Source organism: Eublepharis macularius, chromosome 3, assembly GCF_028583425.1.
Source record: "Eublepharis macularius isolate TG4126 chromosome 3, MPM_Emac_v1.0, whole genome shotgun sequence".
NCBI lineage: Eukaryota > Metazoa > Chordata > Lepidosauria > Squamata > Eublepharidae > Eublepharis > Eublepharis macularius.
This window is the reverse complement of record NC_072792.1, coordinates 89,274,715-89,294,164: the sequence shown is the minus strand read 5'-3', so window position 1 is coordinate 89,294,164 and position 19,450 is coordinate 89,274,715. Positions and strand designations below refer to the sequence as shown.

At 40.7% G+C, this 19,450-nt stretch overlaps 1 protein-coding gene across 2 annotated transcripts in view; it reads left to right on the top strand.

The window, feature by feature from the left end:
* Nucleotides 1–404: 404 nt before the first annotated feature.
* Nucleotides 405–19,450, top strand: part of TRAPPC10 (trafficking protein particle complex subunit 10) — a 79,101-nt gene continuing 60,055 nt past the window's right edge. The window contains exon 1 of one of the 2 annotated variants that reach the window (XM_054973780.1): nucleotides 405–638. In XM_054973780.1, the coding sequence (XP_054829755.1) occupies nucleotides 521–638 (118 nt within the window). In that variant the 5' untranslated portion in view covers nucleotides 405–520. The remainder of the gene's footprint in view (nucleotides 639–19,450) is intronic. The other variant, XM_054973781.1, reaches the window with a different exon arrangement.

Sequence of the window (19,450 nt, the reverse complement as noted above, 5' to 3'; positions counted from 1 at the left end):
TATTGTATGAACTAAGGCTGGTTTTCTTATACAGTTTATATGCCACCAAAGCTTGTACCATGTCCCTCTCTACATAGCCAAAAAGTCTTTGTTTTTACAGAAATAAGTACATTAGCCGCTCCCCTGTTAGATGGGAAAGCCAGCTACTCCCTTACTGTCCTCTCCATGCGCCTGCTCCTTCCACTGTCTGCACTCCCCTTTAAGGGGTTGTTTAAATCGGAGGCCACAGACCACGACGCTACCCTTCCCTTTAACACTCACGGCTTCCTTTGCCGGAAGCAGTAATGCTGATCTAATGATACAGGAAGCGAATGAGCGAGGGACTCTTTTCTGTTCGTGGGGGTAGCGCGTGAGGGGGCAGTTGGGGTTTGGGAGGGGGGAGGGGAACGGAAGGGCTTTTCCATTCCGTGGCAGACCGGGGGGGGGCTGCTGTGAGCGGGCAAGGTGTGGTGCCGGCCGTTCCATGGCGTGCAGCAGGCGGGGGAGTCGAAGGAGCCGGGGCTGAGCGCTCTGCCGGTCCATGGAACCCGCCCCGGCGGCGGCGGCGGCCACTGAAGAAGCGGCAGGGGTGGAAGAAGAGGCGGTGGTGGAGGTACCGCCGGTCATCTACACCATGGAGAACAAGCCCATCGTCACCTGTGAGTGACCGGAGAGCTTCGGGGCCGGGGAGGCGCGTCTGCGGTGGGCGGCTGCATTGTCCCCCGTGAGGAGCCGAGCGTGCCAGGGAGGCACCCACGGGGGCTCTTCTTCTCTCGCCCACTCCTCTCCTTTGCGAAGGGGCGTGGGGAGAGTTGTGCCCAGGGGTCCGCCGTGGCTCTCCCCCTCGTCTCATCACCAGCCTTGGCCATTGGCCTTCAGACCTGACGCTGCCGCCACCGCAGGCGCCGTCGGGGCAGGCAGGTCGCTTTCCTCAAACTCTGTTTGCCTCTCTTGTAAAATGGGAGCCCGCTCTGCTTCCAGGCTGCACGGGTGGCCCCCTGCGCTGTTAGGCAGGAAAATCCAGGGTGGCCTGAAGTGGACTCCGGTGCCTGCCTCCTTGCGTGGGTTTTCGGTTAGGAGGTTGCTTTATTTATATGTTGATACCTCTGGCAGGGATATAAGCCTCGGGGATCTTCACTTCTCCCTGTATATGACGAAGGGAATTCTGGCTCTCGAAAGCTCATACCCTGAAAATCTTGTGGGTCTCTAAGGTGCCTCTGGACCCAAATGGGTGCCCGTGCATTGGCCAGCTGTCACGACCCACGCCCTTTGCATGGCTAATGTTATGTGTTGGCCTCAAGCACCATTGTTAGTGATCAATGATTACACAATAGCCAGAAACTAAGTGGTCACTGCTATGTTGACTCTTTTTATACTGTTGTTATTGTGCTTTTGACTTTGCTGCTGGGAAAAAAAATAAATCTCAACTAGTTATACCACTGATGCACCAGTGCAGCAACAGCCACCTTAACTGAATGACAGGATAGGGCAGTGTGACAAGCAAAGGCAGCATACTTTAATGAACCTGTGAAATACAACAAATGTTTTAATGTTTTAAGTTAAGTCAGTTGCAAAAGAACATTCATTGAGTGGCTATACAGGAAACACTATAGTAATATTAAAAAAACTGCATAGTTTTCAGCTAACCACTATCTGTTAATTAGGTTTCATTTGCTCCCTCAGTTTTGAGTTTTCCTTCATCTTCAATAATTCAGACTATCCTTACTCAATTGCAAATGCCTACAGTGATGTCTTTGCATGTTTTTTTCTCCCTGCAGATCTAAGTAAAAGTATTGCCTTTTCTCCAGAAAGTTAGAGTAGGACTCAAACACACCCTTATAGTTTAAAAATCAAGTTCAAACTTTATTTTCCCTTTCTCCTTCCAACCCTATTTGACTAATATGTTAGCAATTTAGAAAAATGAAAATTTCAGATGGAATTGGGGCCATATCTGAGTTGCCCCTTCTTGCCAACAACTGGCATTCTTACAAAATTAATCACATGCCCTGGTGCCAAGAGTTAAAACATGGTAAGGCTTGAAAAGTACCCTGCTATTCCAGGAAGGTATTGTCAGTTCTAAAGCTATGTCCCTGTCCACTTAAGTAAAACATCCTTAAAGTCTTTGCAGAGCTCATTTAATTGAGACTGCATCAAAAGAAATTTTGCAGAACTCAAGGACTGAAGTGTTTATCACATTTTTTTAAAAGCAGGAACCCTTGCAAAGCTTCACAATTAAATGAACAAGATTAACTTTATTGATTTTTATCACAGCAAGCCAGAAAAGAAAATCAAGCGTTTCTTGTTTCTTTTTTATGTGCAAGAATTTTGAAGTTATTAAAAGGTGATCCATAACTCAGTGAGAGGAGGTAGACAAATGTTTAGCAGGAACATAAAACATTTTGAGCTTCATAATAACAACCAAACACTGAGTTTCCAGCGCATGCTTGTCTGTCACCTGAAGTTGCTATTGTCAGATAACTCAATCTGCAATGTATTTAAGCTAAAGAATGATATACAGAGCTAGTGGGCAACTTCAGTTCAGAATATTCTGGGTTCAATGGGAAAGGGCACAGAACTGGAAGGTTTTTTGTTTGTTTCTTACTCCTGGTAGGTGTTGATGAGACCTCTATAAGGAAGAGTCTACCTTTTGGATATTCTGATGGCAACAGTAGTTTAGTGAGAAATGTGAAAGGCAGTGAGGCTAGATTTCTGGTATTCTTAGAAAGCAGTCAGTGCTATAACCCATCATGATCTGGGACCCACAATTTGGAAGGACCGTCTCCTTCCATATGCCCCAGTGTTCCAGCTATGACCCTCAGTTAGCCATTTGTTGGCTGTCCCACCATTTAATTTTTTTTACTTCATTTATATCTTGTCTTTCTCTCCAGTGGGGACCCTAAGTGGCTTACATAATTTTTCTCTCCTCTGTTTTCTCCCCTCACCACAACACTGTGAGGTAGGTTAGGATGAGAGTGAGTAATGGCTTAAGGTCATTTAGTGTGCTTCCATGACAGACTGGGAAATCAAACCTGGATCTTCCAGATCCTAATCCATCACTCTAGCCACTATACTACACTGGCTCCCATAATTAATGGCTCTGAATATCTTAAATGCTCATAGTTTCCAGAGGACCTAAAATTCCTACCAGATCTTTGGATAGTCTTTTTTAACTGGCACCATTCCCAGTCATATTAAGCAGGCTCTGAATATAATAGCCAGGCGGGCAGTAGGGCAAATGGCCTCATTCAAGTAATGGTCTCACCCACGTCCCAAAATACTTTGTCTACCTCTCTTCCTTACTTTTGCCCACATCTTCTTTCACATTCAGTTGTTTTGTATTATTCACTGTCCATCATGCCTTATGGTGTTGTAAAGGCAAGGCTTTGGTAAGAAGATCCTGGTGAAGTGTTGTAGTGGGGAACCACCGCCCCCTTCCCATTTTGTGTTACAGCGTCAAGACATCTGATACAAGTGAAGTTATCTCCATCAGCTCATCATAATGTTTCCACATTATGATAAGGTGTATTGCACAGAAATGTAGTTGCGAGGCCTTGTTTCTGCCAGGTTCTTCTGAGTGGCATGTAACAGAGCAGTGGCAAGTGCAGCTTTCCTGATTATTTCAGCTCCATCCTAGGTTGTTGTTTTCCCTGCTGCCTTATACATTTTAAAGAGTCAGCATGGTGTAGTGGTTAGAGGGTCAGACTAAGATCTGGGAAGCCCAGGTTCAAATCTGCGCCCTACTATGGAAGCTAGCTGGACCCAGTCGCACATACTCTCAGCCTTACCTATTTCACAGAGTTGTTGTGAGGATAAAATGGAGAAGAGAACAATATATGTTGAATGTGGGATACCACTGAAGTAAATAAATAAAAGTCTAAAAAGATTTAAAAGCCCTGGGAGGGGAGAAGTCTCTTCCCAATGTTCACTGCTGCATGCCTCACTTCTGGGCTTAGGTCTGCAGGGCATTGAGTTTGGCATAGCCTTGCCTCTGAATTTTGGCTGATGGTCTGTGAAAATCTGAGTACCACATGGGTAGTAGTTGCAAAGATGGTGCTTTTGACTGTGTGCTCATTGTACATTTTGTAGGTAATTGAGAGTATGGGTATATTTACATTCTGCATGCCCTAGCCAAGCTTCCCATTCTCTCAATGAGTGCATTCAGCTGGTGGGGCTCCAGATATTTACATCTGAAGATTTACCTGCTGAGAGATGTGATGGTGTTATTAACATAGTGACCATCCCATGAAAGGAGTTGCTGTTTATTCTGATCCATGTGTCCTGATTTGGTCCTATATGCAAGAATGAGTCAGAGGTATTTGGCCAAAAGTGTTAATAGGTGGAATAATTAGTGTTCATCCAGTAAAAATAACCGCTCACTACTGCTTTTCCTTGTACCTGGTGAGAGTTTTCTTTCATAGCACATTGTCTGTGTCCTCTTTGTGGGAGGCACTGCTATTTCCTGCTGAGTAAGGAAGAGTTATTTAGACAAAAACTGTCTGAACTGTTTGGGCATGGATGTTGGATTTCTCAGAATATATTGTGTGTGTGTGTGTGTGGGGAGGGGAGGGTAGAGAGTTATAGGTTCTTGTCATGTGGGTTCCACCATGGCAAGCTTCTGCTTTGCTTACCTGGGTGAGTAGTAGTATTGTTGAATTGCCTAGTACAAGTTTTCTGGACTGTGGTGCTAACTACAAGGCATCTGAGAGTAAAAGATTTGATCAATTTGCCTTTCCTTGGTTGCTTGTCTCAGCTGGCTGTTTTGTACAGAGTGCCCATTTATGCTTTTGAATACTCATATTCATATGTTGTTTTGTGCCACTCCTCTTGATTTGAGAGCTGTGCACTGTTGTTGAGGGTTATGTCCTTTTTGTGTTGTACTCTTACTGGCTGTTTGGTACCGTAGGCCTCAACTTGGCTGGTGGGAGCAAGATATAACATCTACAGCTGTCCATTTTCTGAGTGCTTTTACTTGTACCGCCTATTTTGTAGGTATAGCTTATATTGATGGAGGAGGCAGAACCAACACCTGTTGGCATGTGAGATCTGAACTAAATTAATCAGTCCTTCCCATTATATGCACCTATATGGCAGCAGAGTTGTTCTGGCAGAACATTTATGCTGAAGGTTATATCACTATAATTGCTGTTTCAGTTTAGTAGCAATCCTACTTTAATCCTGCTGCCATAATTGTAATGATAGGATTTCATTGTTAATCTGCTCAGACTATATAAATTGCTTAATTTGGGAATATTTACTTTAAATAATCTGCATATGTAATTATCACATGCTGTTCATTGAGATGACTTTTAAACTTACATGTTCCTTGAATCTCAGGAGTCAGTGAAACTTGTTAGTGATCTTTCTTTCTCATTCTCAGAATGTTATCAACAATATATAGTCTTATTTATTCTGGTGAAGGTTGCAATATCTCTGAACAGAAAAAGATACATTCTGTGTACAAGACAAATTCCAAAAGTGTAACTATGTTAGTCTGTTACAATAGCAAGAGTCCTAGGCATTGAATTCTAACTGGTTGACATGAGCTTTCATTGACAGAGATGTGCTTCAGCAGGTAAAGTGGTCTAAGAATGAAAAGGATGCGTACTAGTACAAGGCACTTGTGGAAACTTATTCCCCACCCCACCCTGTGCGCAGCCTCCTAAGACACAAAAAGCCAGTGCTAGGGATTGATGGACAAAAAGTCACATGGTGGTGGTAGGGAGACAACAGTAAGAAGTGGGAATTAGATAAAATTAGTGGTACTTCTTTATGGTGTAGGGAGTGTAGCAGGGCAGGTTTTCAGTTTGCTTAAGACGGAGCAACTTGACCTGATTGCCCTTCCTCACTGTGATCCCTGTGCCTCCTGGCATTTTTCTGTGAGGCTTTTGTAATTCCTAGCACTCTCTTTTCAGAAGTCTTAAAAGAGAGATGGGAAAGATGGAGAAAAGATCCACTTCTGTGAATGTTCTTTGTTCACAGGATCCAAGCCATTGAATGCATCCTGCTGTAGATGACACATGAAAATAATGCATAATCTACTGTTACAGAGATTTATTACTTTTTTATCCCACTCTTCAGTTCATTGTCATCAATAAATGCATATGGTTTTCACCTCTTTTTTAAATCTTCACAAGGACCCTGTTACACAGATTAGTTTGAGAGAGAATGACTGGCCAAAGTCACTCTAGAGAGGATTGAATCGGAGTCTTCTCAGTTGTAGTCCAGCACTTCATCTGCTGCACAACAATGTCTCCCTCTCATTAAAACAGTCTTAAAGGTTAAATTAGAAATTTCTAGGACTATGTTGAAATTTCTGTCCAATGGTTATACAATAGTGATGAGATCATTAAACTGTTCAGATGAATGTTGATTCTGTATCAGAACTCAGAGGAATGCTGATGAAACTGTATCAGCCTGAAAACAAACAAAAATGATGGATGGAAATACATCTAGAATATTGAGCCCCTATCCTGATGCAAGGATGAAAAATTACTTTAGATTTCTAGATGCTTCTGTGAAATGTAAGAATCCAGGCCTTTTTTACAGTCCTCATGAATGCACAATGTGTTTCTGACTAGGAATATGCTTGGAACAATGATTACTTCACATGGATGCTTCTTGAAAAATTCGTGTAATCTCTCAATTCCATATACATGTCACCTCTACAGGAATCCTTCCAGACACTTATATGGAAGATATTGTTAATTTTGGAATCTATCCTCAGTGATGTGTTGAAAGTATTCAAGCAAGAAGTTCAGCAAAAGAGTCAAGCTGGTAGTGTTTTGTGTTAATGATGGTGTACTTGGTGTGTGTGGGAGGGGGTTGTTTTAGATATTAAATGTTGGGAAATTACCAGAAATATTGAGACACTGAAAAATTTATTTCTGTTTACATAAGCTTCTCATTGTGGAATAGTGTGCCTCAGGAGGCTGACTTTATTACAGCCATTCTGTATCTTTTTGGATTTGATAGGCAGTTACTTTGTTAAGCTTGTTGTGTCCTAGGAAAGGAAATGTATCTGTCAGAATTACTTTGTGTGTCATTTTTTACTTCTGTTTTTAGTTTGTATCATGTGCAGAGTGACGATTTAAATATATATAAAATAAAAATTCAGTGGTACACTGTGTACTTTGTTTTTATTTTCCTAAGGTAAAACTGGCATCATCGTTGTATTATTTTTGCATAAACTAAAGGTTTCAGAAGCAAGAAGCCAAATATTTTACACATTTCATTTTTAACAGAGCATAGTACTTAGTTAAATGTTAATGGTGTTTATGAATCATACCAATCTTTTATTTAAAGCTGTCATTGGGCATGGCTTGGTGATGGTCAGGGAATACTAATAGTTATTCAGTGCAGAATATTATCTTGGTCATGTGAATGGCAATAAATACACTAGAATTGGCAAAAGATCCTAAAGTTATCCAGTTTGAAAATGTGGGCCAAGAGATCTGAAAATACAAATAATAAATTTTGTAACTGACTGAAAGATGGGGAGAGAGTCTGGCAGGCAGAATTTCTTGGGAGGTTCAAGGTGCAGCTGTTCTGAAGCAAACACTTCATGCTGTGTTCTTGTTTTACACTTCAGGAATGCCAGCTCAATTGTTTGCATGTGCATAGAATACTAAAAGACACCATGTGTGTTTTCGGCATTGTTTCAAAAGAAACAGACACTCTACAGTTTTCCTGCTTGCGGAGGCCAGGAACATGCAGCAATGTTAACTAAATGGAAGGTCTTGCAAACGAAATGTTGACCTGAATGTGTGTGAGAGAGATGTCCCGTCTGCACAAGAATTACTGCTATTAGCTCTAACACTTTTCCTTCCCTCCACTTAATTAAGATGATGGACAGAAAGTGGTTGCCTGGCATGCTTTCTGTGTGGCTTGTTTTTCCACACAGCCCTACTAACAGAAATAACCGTGCTGATTACCATTTTGTTGGTTCGTATTATAAATACACTGGCTTTCCAACAAGTTGCAGTTAGATTAAATCTGCATACCGCAGGTATATTGCATGATCATCCATACTGCTAAACGTGGAATTTTTCTTCCTCCAATCCTGCTTCATTCTATATTCATGTATTTGCTTCATTTATACTCCACCTTTCTATCAAATGGGAACTAAACTGGCTTACATTGTCTTCCTTGCAACGACCCTGTATGGTAGGCTGGGCTAGGAGTGTGTGACTGGTCCAAGATCACCTAGTGAGTTTCTGTGTAGGCATAATGATTCAAATCTGCCCATCTCACATCCTAGTGCAACATGATAATTGTTATGCCATTCTGGTACTAGGAACTTACTTGTACTTTTCAATCTGCTTACAATTTATTTCTAAAACTTTCTCTGTGGTTAGTAATGGGATGACTGTGTAATGTGTACCACCATAATGTGTGTTCTAAGAATATATATTCTTAATACTAAATATGGTGAACAGTGCAGTTCACTGTATTTTTTTATAAGACAAGTAGCTTTGAATAGGCTATTGGTGCATATGCTTTTGGAAAAGAGTAAAGTCAAGCATTACAGAATGTTGGTTGTTGTGGGTTTTCCGGGCTGTATTGCCATGGTCTTGGCATTGTAGTTCCTGACGTTCCACACTGTGACACTGAGAGATCTCTGTCTTTTGATGCTACACCTCTGAAGATGCCAGCCACAGCTGCTGGCGAATCGTTCTCCGGCCGTGAAAGCCTTCGACAATACATTACAGAATGTTAATCAATGTTGATACTCCATTGAAGAATGTAATATATAATGCTTATTTGTAACCAGTAAGTGTAGAGAAGCTTAGTTAGTCTAAGTCTTAGTTAATCTAAAAAAGGTTTTTAAGGCAACTTTTGTGATCTGAATTATATGTTTTGCTGTTTTAAAAATTATGAATGTTTTGGATGTGGAGCTCCCAGTTACCTGACAACATGACTTGTACAGTGAGTAAAGATAACCAAAAATGCCTCAGTAAATGCTAAACTGAGGGATGTCAAAAGATTGTGGACAAGGTATAACTAAACACAAGTTTACTCATGTATGTAACTTATTTAGTGCACTTATTCCGCTCATTGATTCTCAAGGTTTCTAACAGATTAAAAGCTGAAATATATAACACATTTGATTTTTAAAAATCTCCATGAAACCATAAGGTAGATCAATACCAAAATGCAAGGAAAATAAAAAGCAAACTGCATGCAGTCCTTTACCTACATAGCTCAGAGACCTTATGGATTTTAACTGGCACTTTGCTCACCTCCAGGTTAGATTTCTGTAATGTACTTTATATGAGACTGTCTTTGAAAGCGGTTCAGGAACTACTCAAAAGTAGCAAGGTATCTTAAGGATCCTCCTGTATCAGCCTTCCTGGTTTTTGAGGTCAATTGCATCGTCCTCTAGGAACTAAACTCACCCACAATAAAATTAAATGGGCCCTGTGGCTTTCTCTCCAAATTGAGAGAAGGCCTGAGAAAAAGCCAGAAAAATTAGGAACCCCCCCCCTTCCCTGAGGACTTTGCTGTTTAGATAACCTTTTATAGCATTCTTCAGCACAATAAACATGAGAGAGTATTGTTTATTTTATTATTTTATGCCCCACCTTTGGCTTACATAGTTTTTCTCTCATTTTATTCTCACAGCAACCCTGTGTGGTAGGTTGGTTGAATTTGTGTGACTGGCCCAAGGTCACCCAGCAGGCCTCTATAGCAGAGTCATGATTCAAACTTGAGCCCCCCAGATCCTGTTGTGAGACTCTAAGCACTACAGCACAATTTTTGTATAGTAAAAAGAAATGGAAGTTTTGTAACACCTTTCAAGACTAACTTTATTTTGTTCTAGCATAGGCCTTTGTGCCTACTTTTTTAGATGCATTATATCAGATCCTCACAGGTACCTCTTTTCTGAAGGAGGTTTAGGTAAAAATGGAGACCATTACTAGTTTTGTTTAGCCAGTTGACATCAGTAATTGAAGCAGGGTTCAGGTTTTGTTGAGACAGTTAGAAGTCCCAAGTACTTGTTCCTGGGGATGGGGGAAGAGGAAAGGAAATAGTGCTAAACATTGTAGCAAGCCTCCCTAAGCCAAAAGAGAAAACTAGTCAAAAGTTTCTGATAGTTCTTGTCATTGTGTAAGTGGCAATGACTGTAACTGCTGACTAGGAGGGAAGTGCTGACTAGAAGGGGCGCCATTAAAGCTACCAGGAAAAGTCCCAGTAGGCCCAAAGGAAGGCAGGGAAGGAGGTGAATGTACCCCCAAGCTCCATGATGGGTAGGGAAGTAGGTATGTAGTCAAGGAGATGCCTGACCACAACTGCAGGTCTGGCAGAGCGGGTTCTTTTTCCTTCCCTACCTTGCTTACACTTGAACTTCATTTGCCCCTGTGACTGACTGCACTTAACAGCAGGTTTCCAAAATGCAGTAAAATCAGAGAGCTGGGAGGGGAAGGGTTAACTGTTCCCTAGAATGGTTAACTGTTCCCTAGAATGAAGAGCTTGAATGTCAGGCTGCTCCCTCTTTTCTGATTGAACAGTTAGAACCAGTCTGAAGGCAGTCAGTTGGTTTCTGACAGAATTTGGAGTCAGTGAGTCTGACAAGGAAAGTCAGACAGGTTCACCTTTAGAATGAAGGGAGAAGTCTCCTTTGCCTTAACTGTAGTATTACTGTCCTGAGTAAGAATTCTAAGAATTAGTGTCACCATAAGCTGAAGTAGGCTTTATACAGACACCAGAAGTTGGGAGTGTGTTTTGGCGAGAGTGATTGGGTAGTGGCTTGAGACTCCCTTTCAAGCCAAAAAGAATAGGGGTTATGTTTTCTGAGAAGAAGATTAATTCTGGCTCAGTTTTTGAAAGAGGTTGACTCTGAGGAGGACCCCGGGTCAGTTGTGAAAGGAAAATGGTTTTAGCCTACTCAGGAGATGGAAATACCCTGAAGTTTCACTAAAAATGAAGAAAAAGGAGGAGGTAAATATAAGTAGGAATATATGCCAATTAGAGATGGGCACGAACTGAAATACGAACCGAAGTTCGTGATGAACTGGGCCAGTTCGTGGTTCATCAGAGCCCATTTCTGATGAACCGCCACGAACTTTAGGCTGGTTCATTTGGTTCGGTTTTTGGTTCATCACGCCAATTTCCTAGGCAACAGGATGGATTTCCTGCAGACCTTCTGCTGACCCGGAAGTGGCCTTCTGCTGGCCTGGAAGTGACCTTCTGCTGATCTGGAAGTTATGATTTGCTGACTTGGATGTGACATTTTCATGAACCAGTTTGCGAACTGGGGCAGATTCGTGAAAGTTCATGGTTCGTGAAATGCGATGAGCTATGAACCAAAATCAAATTTTATTATTACGGTCATAGACCAGCAAGCAAGATACAATACAAACTGCAGAGTTTGTTTTTTCCAGTTCGTGTCCATCTCTAATGCCAATTTTTCATTTGAAGAGGTCTAACTGCAATATATGTTTTACACAAACTCTAATATTACCATAAGCAAACATCTTGCCTTTCCATCTACCCTCCTCCTAATCTTTCTATATTCTTACCCTCCTCCTAATCTTAAAAAACACAGATAATTAGTTCATCTCTTTCTTTTTCTTGCAAAAAGTCTATAAGGGGTTTCCATATAATTAAATATTTATCAAAAATCTTTTTCCTGATCAGATGTCTGTAGAAACATTTCAGCATAGTCCATCATTTTCGCCAGCCACTCTTCTACTGTAGGTAATTTTGTAGTTTTCCATTTTTGAGCATATAAAACAATCTCGCTGCCGTTGTCATATACAAAATAAGTGTGCCATATATGCCTTCCAACGGTTTGTCCTTTAAGCCCTGCAAAAAAGCCTCTGGTTACTGTCGTACATTAGTCTTCAAAATCTTTTGAATAATTGAATGTATTTGTTTCCAAAACTTCTTTGCTTTGTTACATGCTCACCATAAATGATAAAATGTCCCCTCATATTGTTCACATTTCTAACATCTGTTCATATTGTTCACATTGCTAACATCTATTTGAAACATTATTATACATTTTTGCTAATTTCTCCGGTGATACATACCATCTATACATCATTTTATAAAAATTTTCTTTCAAACACAAATTTAATGTAAATTTTAAGACCCTTTAGCCACATATTCTCCCATTATAATAATAATAACATTCAATTTATATACTGCCCTTCAGGATGACTTAACACCCACTCAGAGCAGTTTACAAACTATGACATTATTATCACCACACGGAAACAAGAAAAACCTCAGAACCCAGAGAACACACTACAAGGTGTGCAAATTCATATCTCTATATTCAGTGCAATTCAACACATATGTACAGTGAATTCAATAAATAAATATATATCAAAAACTATGTAGTTCTCAGTCCATTTGTTCATCAAGATACATTATGCATACACAGTCCTCTTACTGAACAGTCCGATGACTTTGTGAAGAATATACTTGTTAGTTGAATTCCAAAGCCCAATGGCTACTGTGGCATCAAGTCAGAAGGCCAATTCTTTCTCTGCTTCCCCCTGACAATGTGTTAGTCCAACGCACAATGGCTCCTAGGGCTGAAAATCGCCTCTAAATTGACCAGGAGATTGTCCGGGAGATTGGCAGCGAGCCTGCCAGCTTCTTACTATGCTCGTTCCGAAACGAGCATAGTAAGAAGCTGGCAGGCTCGTTGCCATTGTCAGGGGGAAGCAGAGAAAGAATTGGCCTTCTGACTTGATGCCACTGTAGCCATTGGGCTTTGGAATTCAACTAACAAGTATATTCTTCACAAAGTCATCGGACTGTTCAGTAAAAGGACTGTGTATGCATAATGTATCTTGATGAACAAATGGACTGAGAACTACATAGTTTTTGATATATATTTATTTATTGAATTCACTGTATATATGTGTTGAATTGCACTGAATATAGAGATATGAATTTGCACACCTTGTAGTGTGTTCTCTGGGTTCTGAGGTTTTTCTTGTTTCCATTTGGTTTTGGAACCCTCCCGCTTCTTTTTGGTTGAATTATTATCACCACAACAATCACCTTGTGAAGTGGGTGGGGCTGAGAGAGCTAGAAGCTGTGACTGATCCAAGGTCACCCAGCTGGCTTCAAGTGGAGGAGTGAGGAATCAAACACGGTTCTCCAGATTAGAGTCCTGCTCTCTTAACCACTACACCAACTGGCTCTACACCAAACTTGTTCAAGTTGCATATTATATCCAAAATTATTTGCCCATTTTATCATGCCTGTTCTTCTGTATCCACTCTCAACAAAAGTTTATACATTTGACAATAACATGGTCATCATTCATACATAGTTCTGTTTCAAATGCCATCATAGTTCAGTCAAATCAATCTTTTTATCAACTTTAAAGTACACTGTTAATCTAATGATTTTTAAAATCCACATTTACTTGAACTTTATCATACCATAGATACGCATGCCATCTGAATTTTATATCATGTCCCTCTAATTCAAATAATATTTTATTACTCAATGATAACCATTCTTTGAGCCAAACCAAACAACAGGCATTGAAATATATATTTGGACTAAGTAAACCTAGACCCCTTCTTTCCTTTGCATCTTGTGATATTTTATATTTTATCCGTGGTTTCTTTCCTTTCCATACAAACTTATAAATATCCTTCTGCCATTGTTTAAATGGTGTGTCAGATGTCAGAATTGGTATTGTCTAAAACAAAAATAACATTCTAGGTAAAACATTCATTTTAATTACAGATATTCTACCCAACAATGATAATTGTAGTTTTTCTCATCTTAATAAATCCTTCTTAATTTCTTTCTGTATCTTAACATAATTATTGTGAAACAACATATAATTCATACTTGACAACATAATATCCAAATATTTTACTTTCTATTATTTTATTTTTCCTTTCCCTGTATGTTTTAACTATTTCAAAATTATTTCAAAAACTCTAATAAAACTTATTCATAAAGAAAAGAAATACCATATAGTTTCAAGAAATGAGCGAGCTAGGTGCAGAAAGAAAGTGACTTATTCCAGGAAACCTGAATTGTCATAGGAAACTTTCTGAAGAAACATTGTTGCTGTACATAAATTACTAAGTAAAACACCTCTCACTGTAAAGAACCAAGAATATATGAAAATTAGCTCCAAGGTTACCATTTTGCCTGTTACATGAAGTGTATTCTGTAACACCAACAAAATTTTACCCCTGCATTTCCATCCCGTCTACACTTACTCAATCCCTACCTGTTAAATAAAATTATTTCTTTTGAATGTTAATACAGTCTCCATTTACATTTCCATCAAAAAAGAAGAGGGGTCCAGCTTTTCTCCTTCAAGTTCCTGGGAGGGGCTAAAAAGCCCAAATTATATCTGCATGTCAGGGTGGGACAAACAGACTTTCAAAATCACAAATATTAACATGTTACTTGTGGCTTGTCAGTGGAAGCAGAGAAACTGAATTTTGGTGCCACACAGTGGGGAGAGTGAAGGGTGTGTGTGTGTCCATCATAGCCCTGTTGTTGCCCATTCACCCAATTTGCAGAGATCCTGCTAGAGCTCTTCACAGTTGGCTTTGGTTTTTACTATCTTTACTATGATTAATTTCCTCCAATCACCACCCCCGACAGAAAAGAGGCATAATGAAAACATTAGTGGATCGTGCAAGACGGATATGTGAGCCGCGCTTTCTCAATGAGGAAATTAATCATCTAAACCACGCACTTCAGGCAAATGGCTACTCCAGAAATGAAATCCGAAGAGCAATCAAACCCAGGATGAATCAAACAACCAAGGAAAAACAGTCACCTACAGGAAAAGTGTTTTTGCCATATATCAAAGGAATTACTGATCAGATGGGAAAGCTTATGGAAAAGCATAACCTTCAAGCAGTATTCAGACCCACCCGAAAAATACAACAGATGCTACGATCAGCAAAAGACAGCAGAGACCCCCTCACCTCTGCAGGAGTATACCGTATACCCTGCAGCTGTGGACAAGTTTACATCGGGACCACAAAGCGTAGCATCCAGACAAGAATAAAAGAACATGAAAGACACTGCAGACTTGGACAGCCTGAAAAATCAGCAGTGGCTGAACATAGCCTAACTCAAACAGGGCACAGTATCTTATTCCAGGACACCAAAATACTGGACAACACTTCCAACTACTTTGTCAGACTGCACAGGGAAGCCATTGAAATTCACAAGCATAAGCAAAACTTCAACAGGAAAGAAGAAACCTTAAGAATGAACAGAGCATGGGCTCCAGTTCTGAAAAACACCAGGCCAACAAAACACTCCACACCCGACAATAGCCCTGCAGAGAAGATTAGCACATCAAGCACCAATCCATATGCAAAAGAACCTCCTCAGGTTACAGTGAAGCCTCCCGCCATTAGCATTCCACACCCTGGGAAACTCTTACAGAATGACTCAGCTCAACCCCACCCCTCCTGAGTAGATACAAATGACCTACATCTTTTCCACACTGTGACACTGAGAGATCTCTGTCTTTTGGTGCTACACCTCTGAAGATGCCAGTCACAGCTGCTGGCGAAACGTCAGGAACTACAATGCCAAGACCACGGCAATACAGCCCGGAAAACCCCCAACAACCATCATCTGGAAAAACCTTGAGATAAATCTTGACATCAAGCTAGTCCTTCAGCTCAGACCCGAGACTCAGAAGGGAGGATGGAGAAGCCACTTGTTTCCGATAATGACGCTGACTTACCTCAGAGATCCGAGGGATTGGGGGATGATGACAGAGAAGTGCGGTCAGAATACTGTAGGGAGCGCCACTCGACCTCCTTGAAGCAATCCCCATGTTCCTATCACAGACAACTATGGTATCTGCCATACCCACCTATTGATGACTCACAAGGATGGGAATATTATATCACATATTTGTCGGCATTGGCTTCATTACGTTTGGTGCCGAGTATCAGCTCGCGTAGCTCAGACTCGACCTGGTATCTATCCGCCCATACATTGTCGTCGAGACATGAATCTGATTTGGGATTGGAGGGGGAAGTAATTGGTTCCAAGCATAGTCCTAATTTACTTTGGACCCATCTTCTGAGGAGGCGATTGGGATATTGAAGAGAGATTCTTTTAATATCAACCACAAGTTGTATGTGGAGCAGAGGCTTTGCATGGCAAAGTCCTTGAACATAGACTATCAACCACACAAGAGAAGCCAAAAGACAGCATTCTAAAACATATCTATTCAGACACTCCAGATGTGGTCACTTTCCCCATGATTTAAGGTTTTGTAGAGATCATGGATAATCTATGTTAGAAACCAGCCTCAATTCCATCAACAACCAAGAGGATAGAGGCACTCTACAAGGTAAAACAGGTCAAGTATCCATATCTATTTACACACCCTCCAGCGTCATTCATGATAGCAGAAGAACTACTGGCAAAACATTGCCAGGTCAGCCTAGCTACACCAGCAGATAAAGAGGGAAAGAAGCTGGATGCAGTAGGCGGGAAATTGTACACAGGATCAGCCTTAAACATCAAGATGGACAATTTTCTGGCCATTATGAATGGATACCAAATACTCCTTTGGCAACAAGTGTCAACTTATATGGAGGCATTACCAAAAGACAAGAAACCTTTAGCTAAGGTAATTCATGATGAAGCGATTATGCTGTCAAGACAGCAGATAAGTGCCAGCAAACGTACGTTAGATGTGTCAGTGAGAGCCCTTAATACTGTGGTAGTCCTGCGCTGGCATGCTTGGCTACGCGCCACTGTGCTCCCCTTTGAGATCGGCAATAAAATAGAAGACATATCCTTTGAGGGCACCACATTATTTGCTGAAAAGACGGATGAATATCTGGCAAAAAGAAAAAAGACCGTCAAGCTGCCAAATTGTATGGAGTGCTGCTTCAATCACCTGGATATATGGGATACAAGTAGCCTGGAAGGAGAGAATATCAACAGAAACAGGACTATAGGTCTTATCGATTCCAGCCTTATTGACAACAGTATCTGTTCAAGTCAGTCACGGTACAGGAGGAAACAATCTGGCAGGTCCAAGGCATCCCATCATGCTCAACCAACCAATGGCCCTTCTCAAGGGCAGAAAGACCAATTCTAACTAGAATCCAAAGTAGAGCCAAGCCTACTTGTATTTGAGGACAGGCTAGCTCAGTTTGCTCAAGCTTGGCGAAGCATTTCTGATGATCTTGGGTTATTAAAGTTGGATACAGGTTGGAGTTCTATTCACTGCCTCCTACTTCCATACTGTGCTATGCTCCAAAAAATACTCTTTCTGAACTGCAGGAGGAAATTCAATCCTTACTGAATAAGAGAGCCCTTCAAAGGGTGCTAGATACAGACAACCCTTTTGGGTACTTCTCGAGGCTCTTCTTAGTAGATAAGGATGAGGGGGAAAGACCTATTCTAGACCTAAGGGGTCTTTTATTTTTTTATATATAATAGGAAGGTTAAGAAGGAGAGAGAGAAGAGAAGAGGGGGAAAAAGTCATTTAGACTGCTTACATCAACATTCTAGTTATTTATACATCATGTTTTTCCTACCAAGTGTTCGACTGTGGTTACTGGTAATAAGTTACAATAGTGCCTTTATATATTTACTACATTCTAGTCTTTATATTTAATTTTAATCCAGTTGTAGAAGGGGGTCCATGGGACAGAAAAGTCTTCTTCCATTTATGAAGTTAATTTGTCCATTTCCGTGTTTTTCATTATCTTCGTTATTAGATCCTCTTGCAGGGGTATTGTTGGGCATTTCCAGTAAGATGCTAATAAAATTCTTGCCGCTGTTACTACGTATACTATAAGGTATTTCTGTTCTTTTTTCAGTACATCTGGCATACAATTTAACAAAAATAACTCTGGTTCAAAGGGAATTGAAACTTGTAAGATAGTTTGTAAAATTGTGTGTACCATTGTCCAAAATCTGTGCACCTCTTTACAAGTCCACCACATATGGTAAAATATCCCTGTATACTTCCCACATTTCTAGCACTTATTTGACATGCTTTTATACATTTTAGCAAGCCTATCCCGTGTTAGATACAATCTATAAAACATCTTATATAAGTTCTCTTTAAATGCGACAGACTTAGTTATTTTAACACTCACTTTCCATATCTTATTCCATTGTACAGGAACAATAGTATAGCCTAGATTCTGTGACCAAAGAGTCTTACATCTTTCCCCCACTTCATTTGTCTTCCTTTGCATCAAAAATAAGTACATCTTCTTAATCAGTTTTTCATCAGAATCACATAACAATTTTTCAAAATCCTTTTGAAAAGGGGTCTTAATAGCCATCTGAGAATTGCAAAATTTAGAATGGTGACACTCCCATAGGTGATTAATATGGTCCTTCAAGATGTGTGGTTTGTGATCATGGGTTTGAAGGACGCATATTTTCATATTTCCATATACCAAGAGCGTAGGAGATACTTACGCTTTGTATACCAGGGTGAGGTATTCCAATATATGGCTCTCCCTTTTAGTTTGGCAACAGCACCTCCAGAGTTTACAAAATGTGTTGCAGTAGTGGTGGCTCATCTCAGGAAATGGGGTTGCTCAATCTACCCCTATTTGGATTATAGGTTAATCACAGCACACTCCCTGGAGGCACTGAGAAAAGACATAGCATTGATTTTATCTACATGTGAGGCACTGGGTTTGGTAATAAATAGGAAGACATCCAACTTAGAACCAAACCGCACCGTACAGTTCATAGAGGCTGTTTTGGATGCTGAAACTAATAAAGCTTTCTTGCCCAGAGACAGAATAACTAGAATAATATGGTTGGTTCACCATTTTTCGGTTAATAGATTTCAATCTGCAGAGGCAATTCAGATTTTGTTAAGTCATGGCATGTACCACAGCAGTGGTTCCATGTGTGAGACTGAAAATGAGGAGGTTACAAATTTGGTTCCTTAGGGGATTTGATCCTAAACGTCACTCCCCTCAGGAAAAAAAAATCAATTCTGAGACAGATATTACATTCACTAGCATGAGGGGTAAACCCTGGGATCAGAAGGGACTTCTTTTGGTGTTCAAAGTCATGAGCTTCCCCTCACAACAGATGCATCCCTAGAAGGCCGGGGAGGACATTGTGAGGATATATCAGTTAATGGTGTCTGGTCAAAAAGTGAGAAGGAATGTCATATTAACTTGCTGGAGTTAGGTGCTGTCTAACTCTCACAGATACAGTATCTCACAGAAGGGTCCAGTGTTGCCAAGTAGGCCCCCTCTCCTGCTTTAAGGCCTGCCATGAACTGTGTTAAAGTTTCCTGCGTTGCTGTTTCACTGCTGCACCAAAGACTGCCCTGCACGTGTGTATTCTGGTACACGTGTCAGTTTCCTGCCTGCGTGTTAATTACCTTGCTGCTGCAATAGACTGTGTAGTTCCCTGACTCCATGTTTGGTTAACTGCACAAAGGACTCTTTTCCTGGGCAGCCCTGCCCAGACCTGTACCTGGACTTCCCAGAGTGTGTTTGGACTT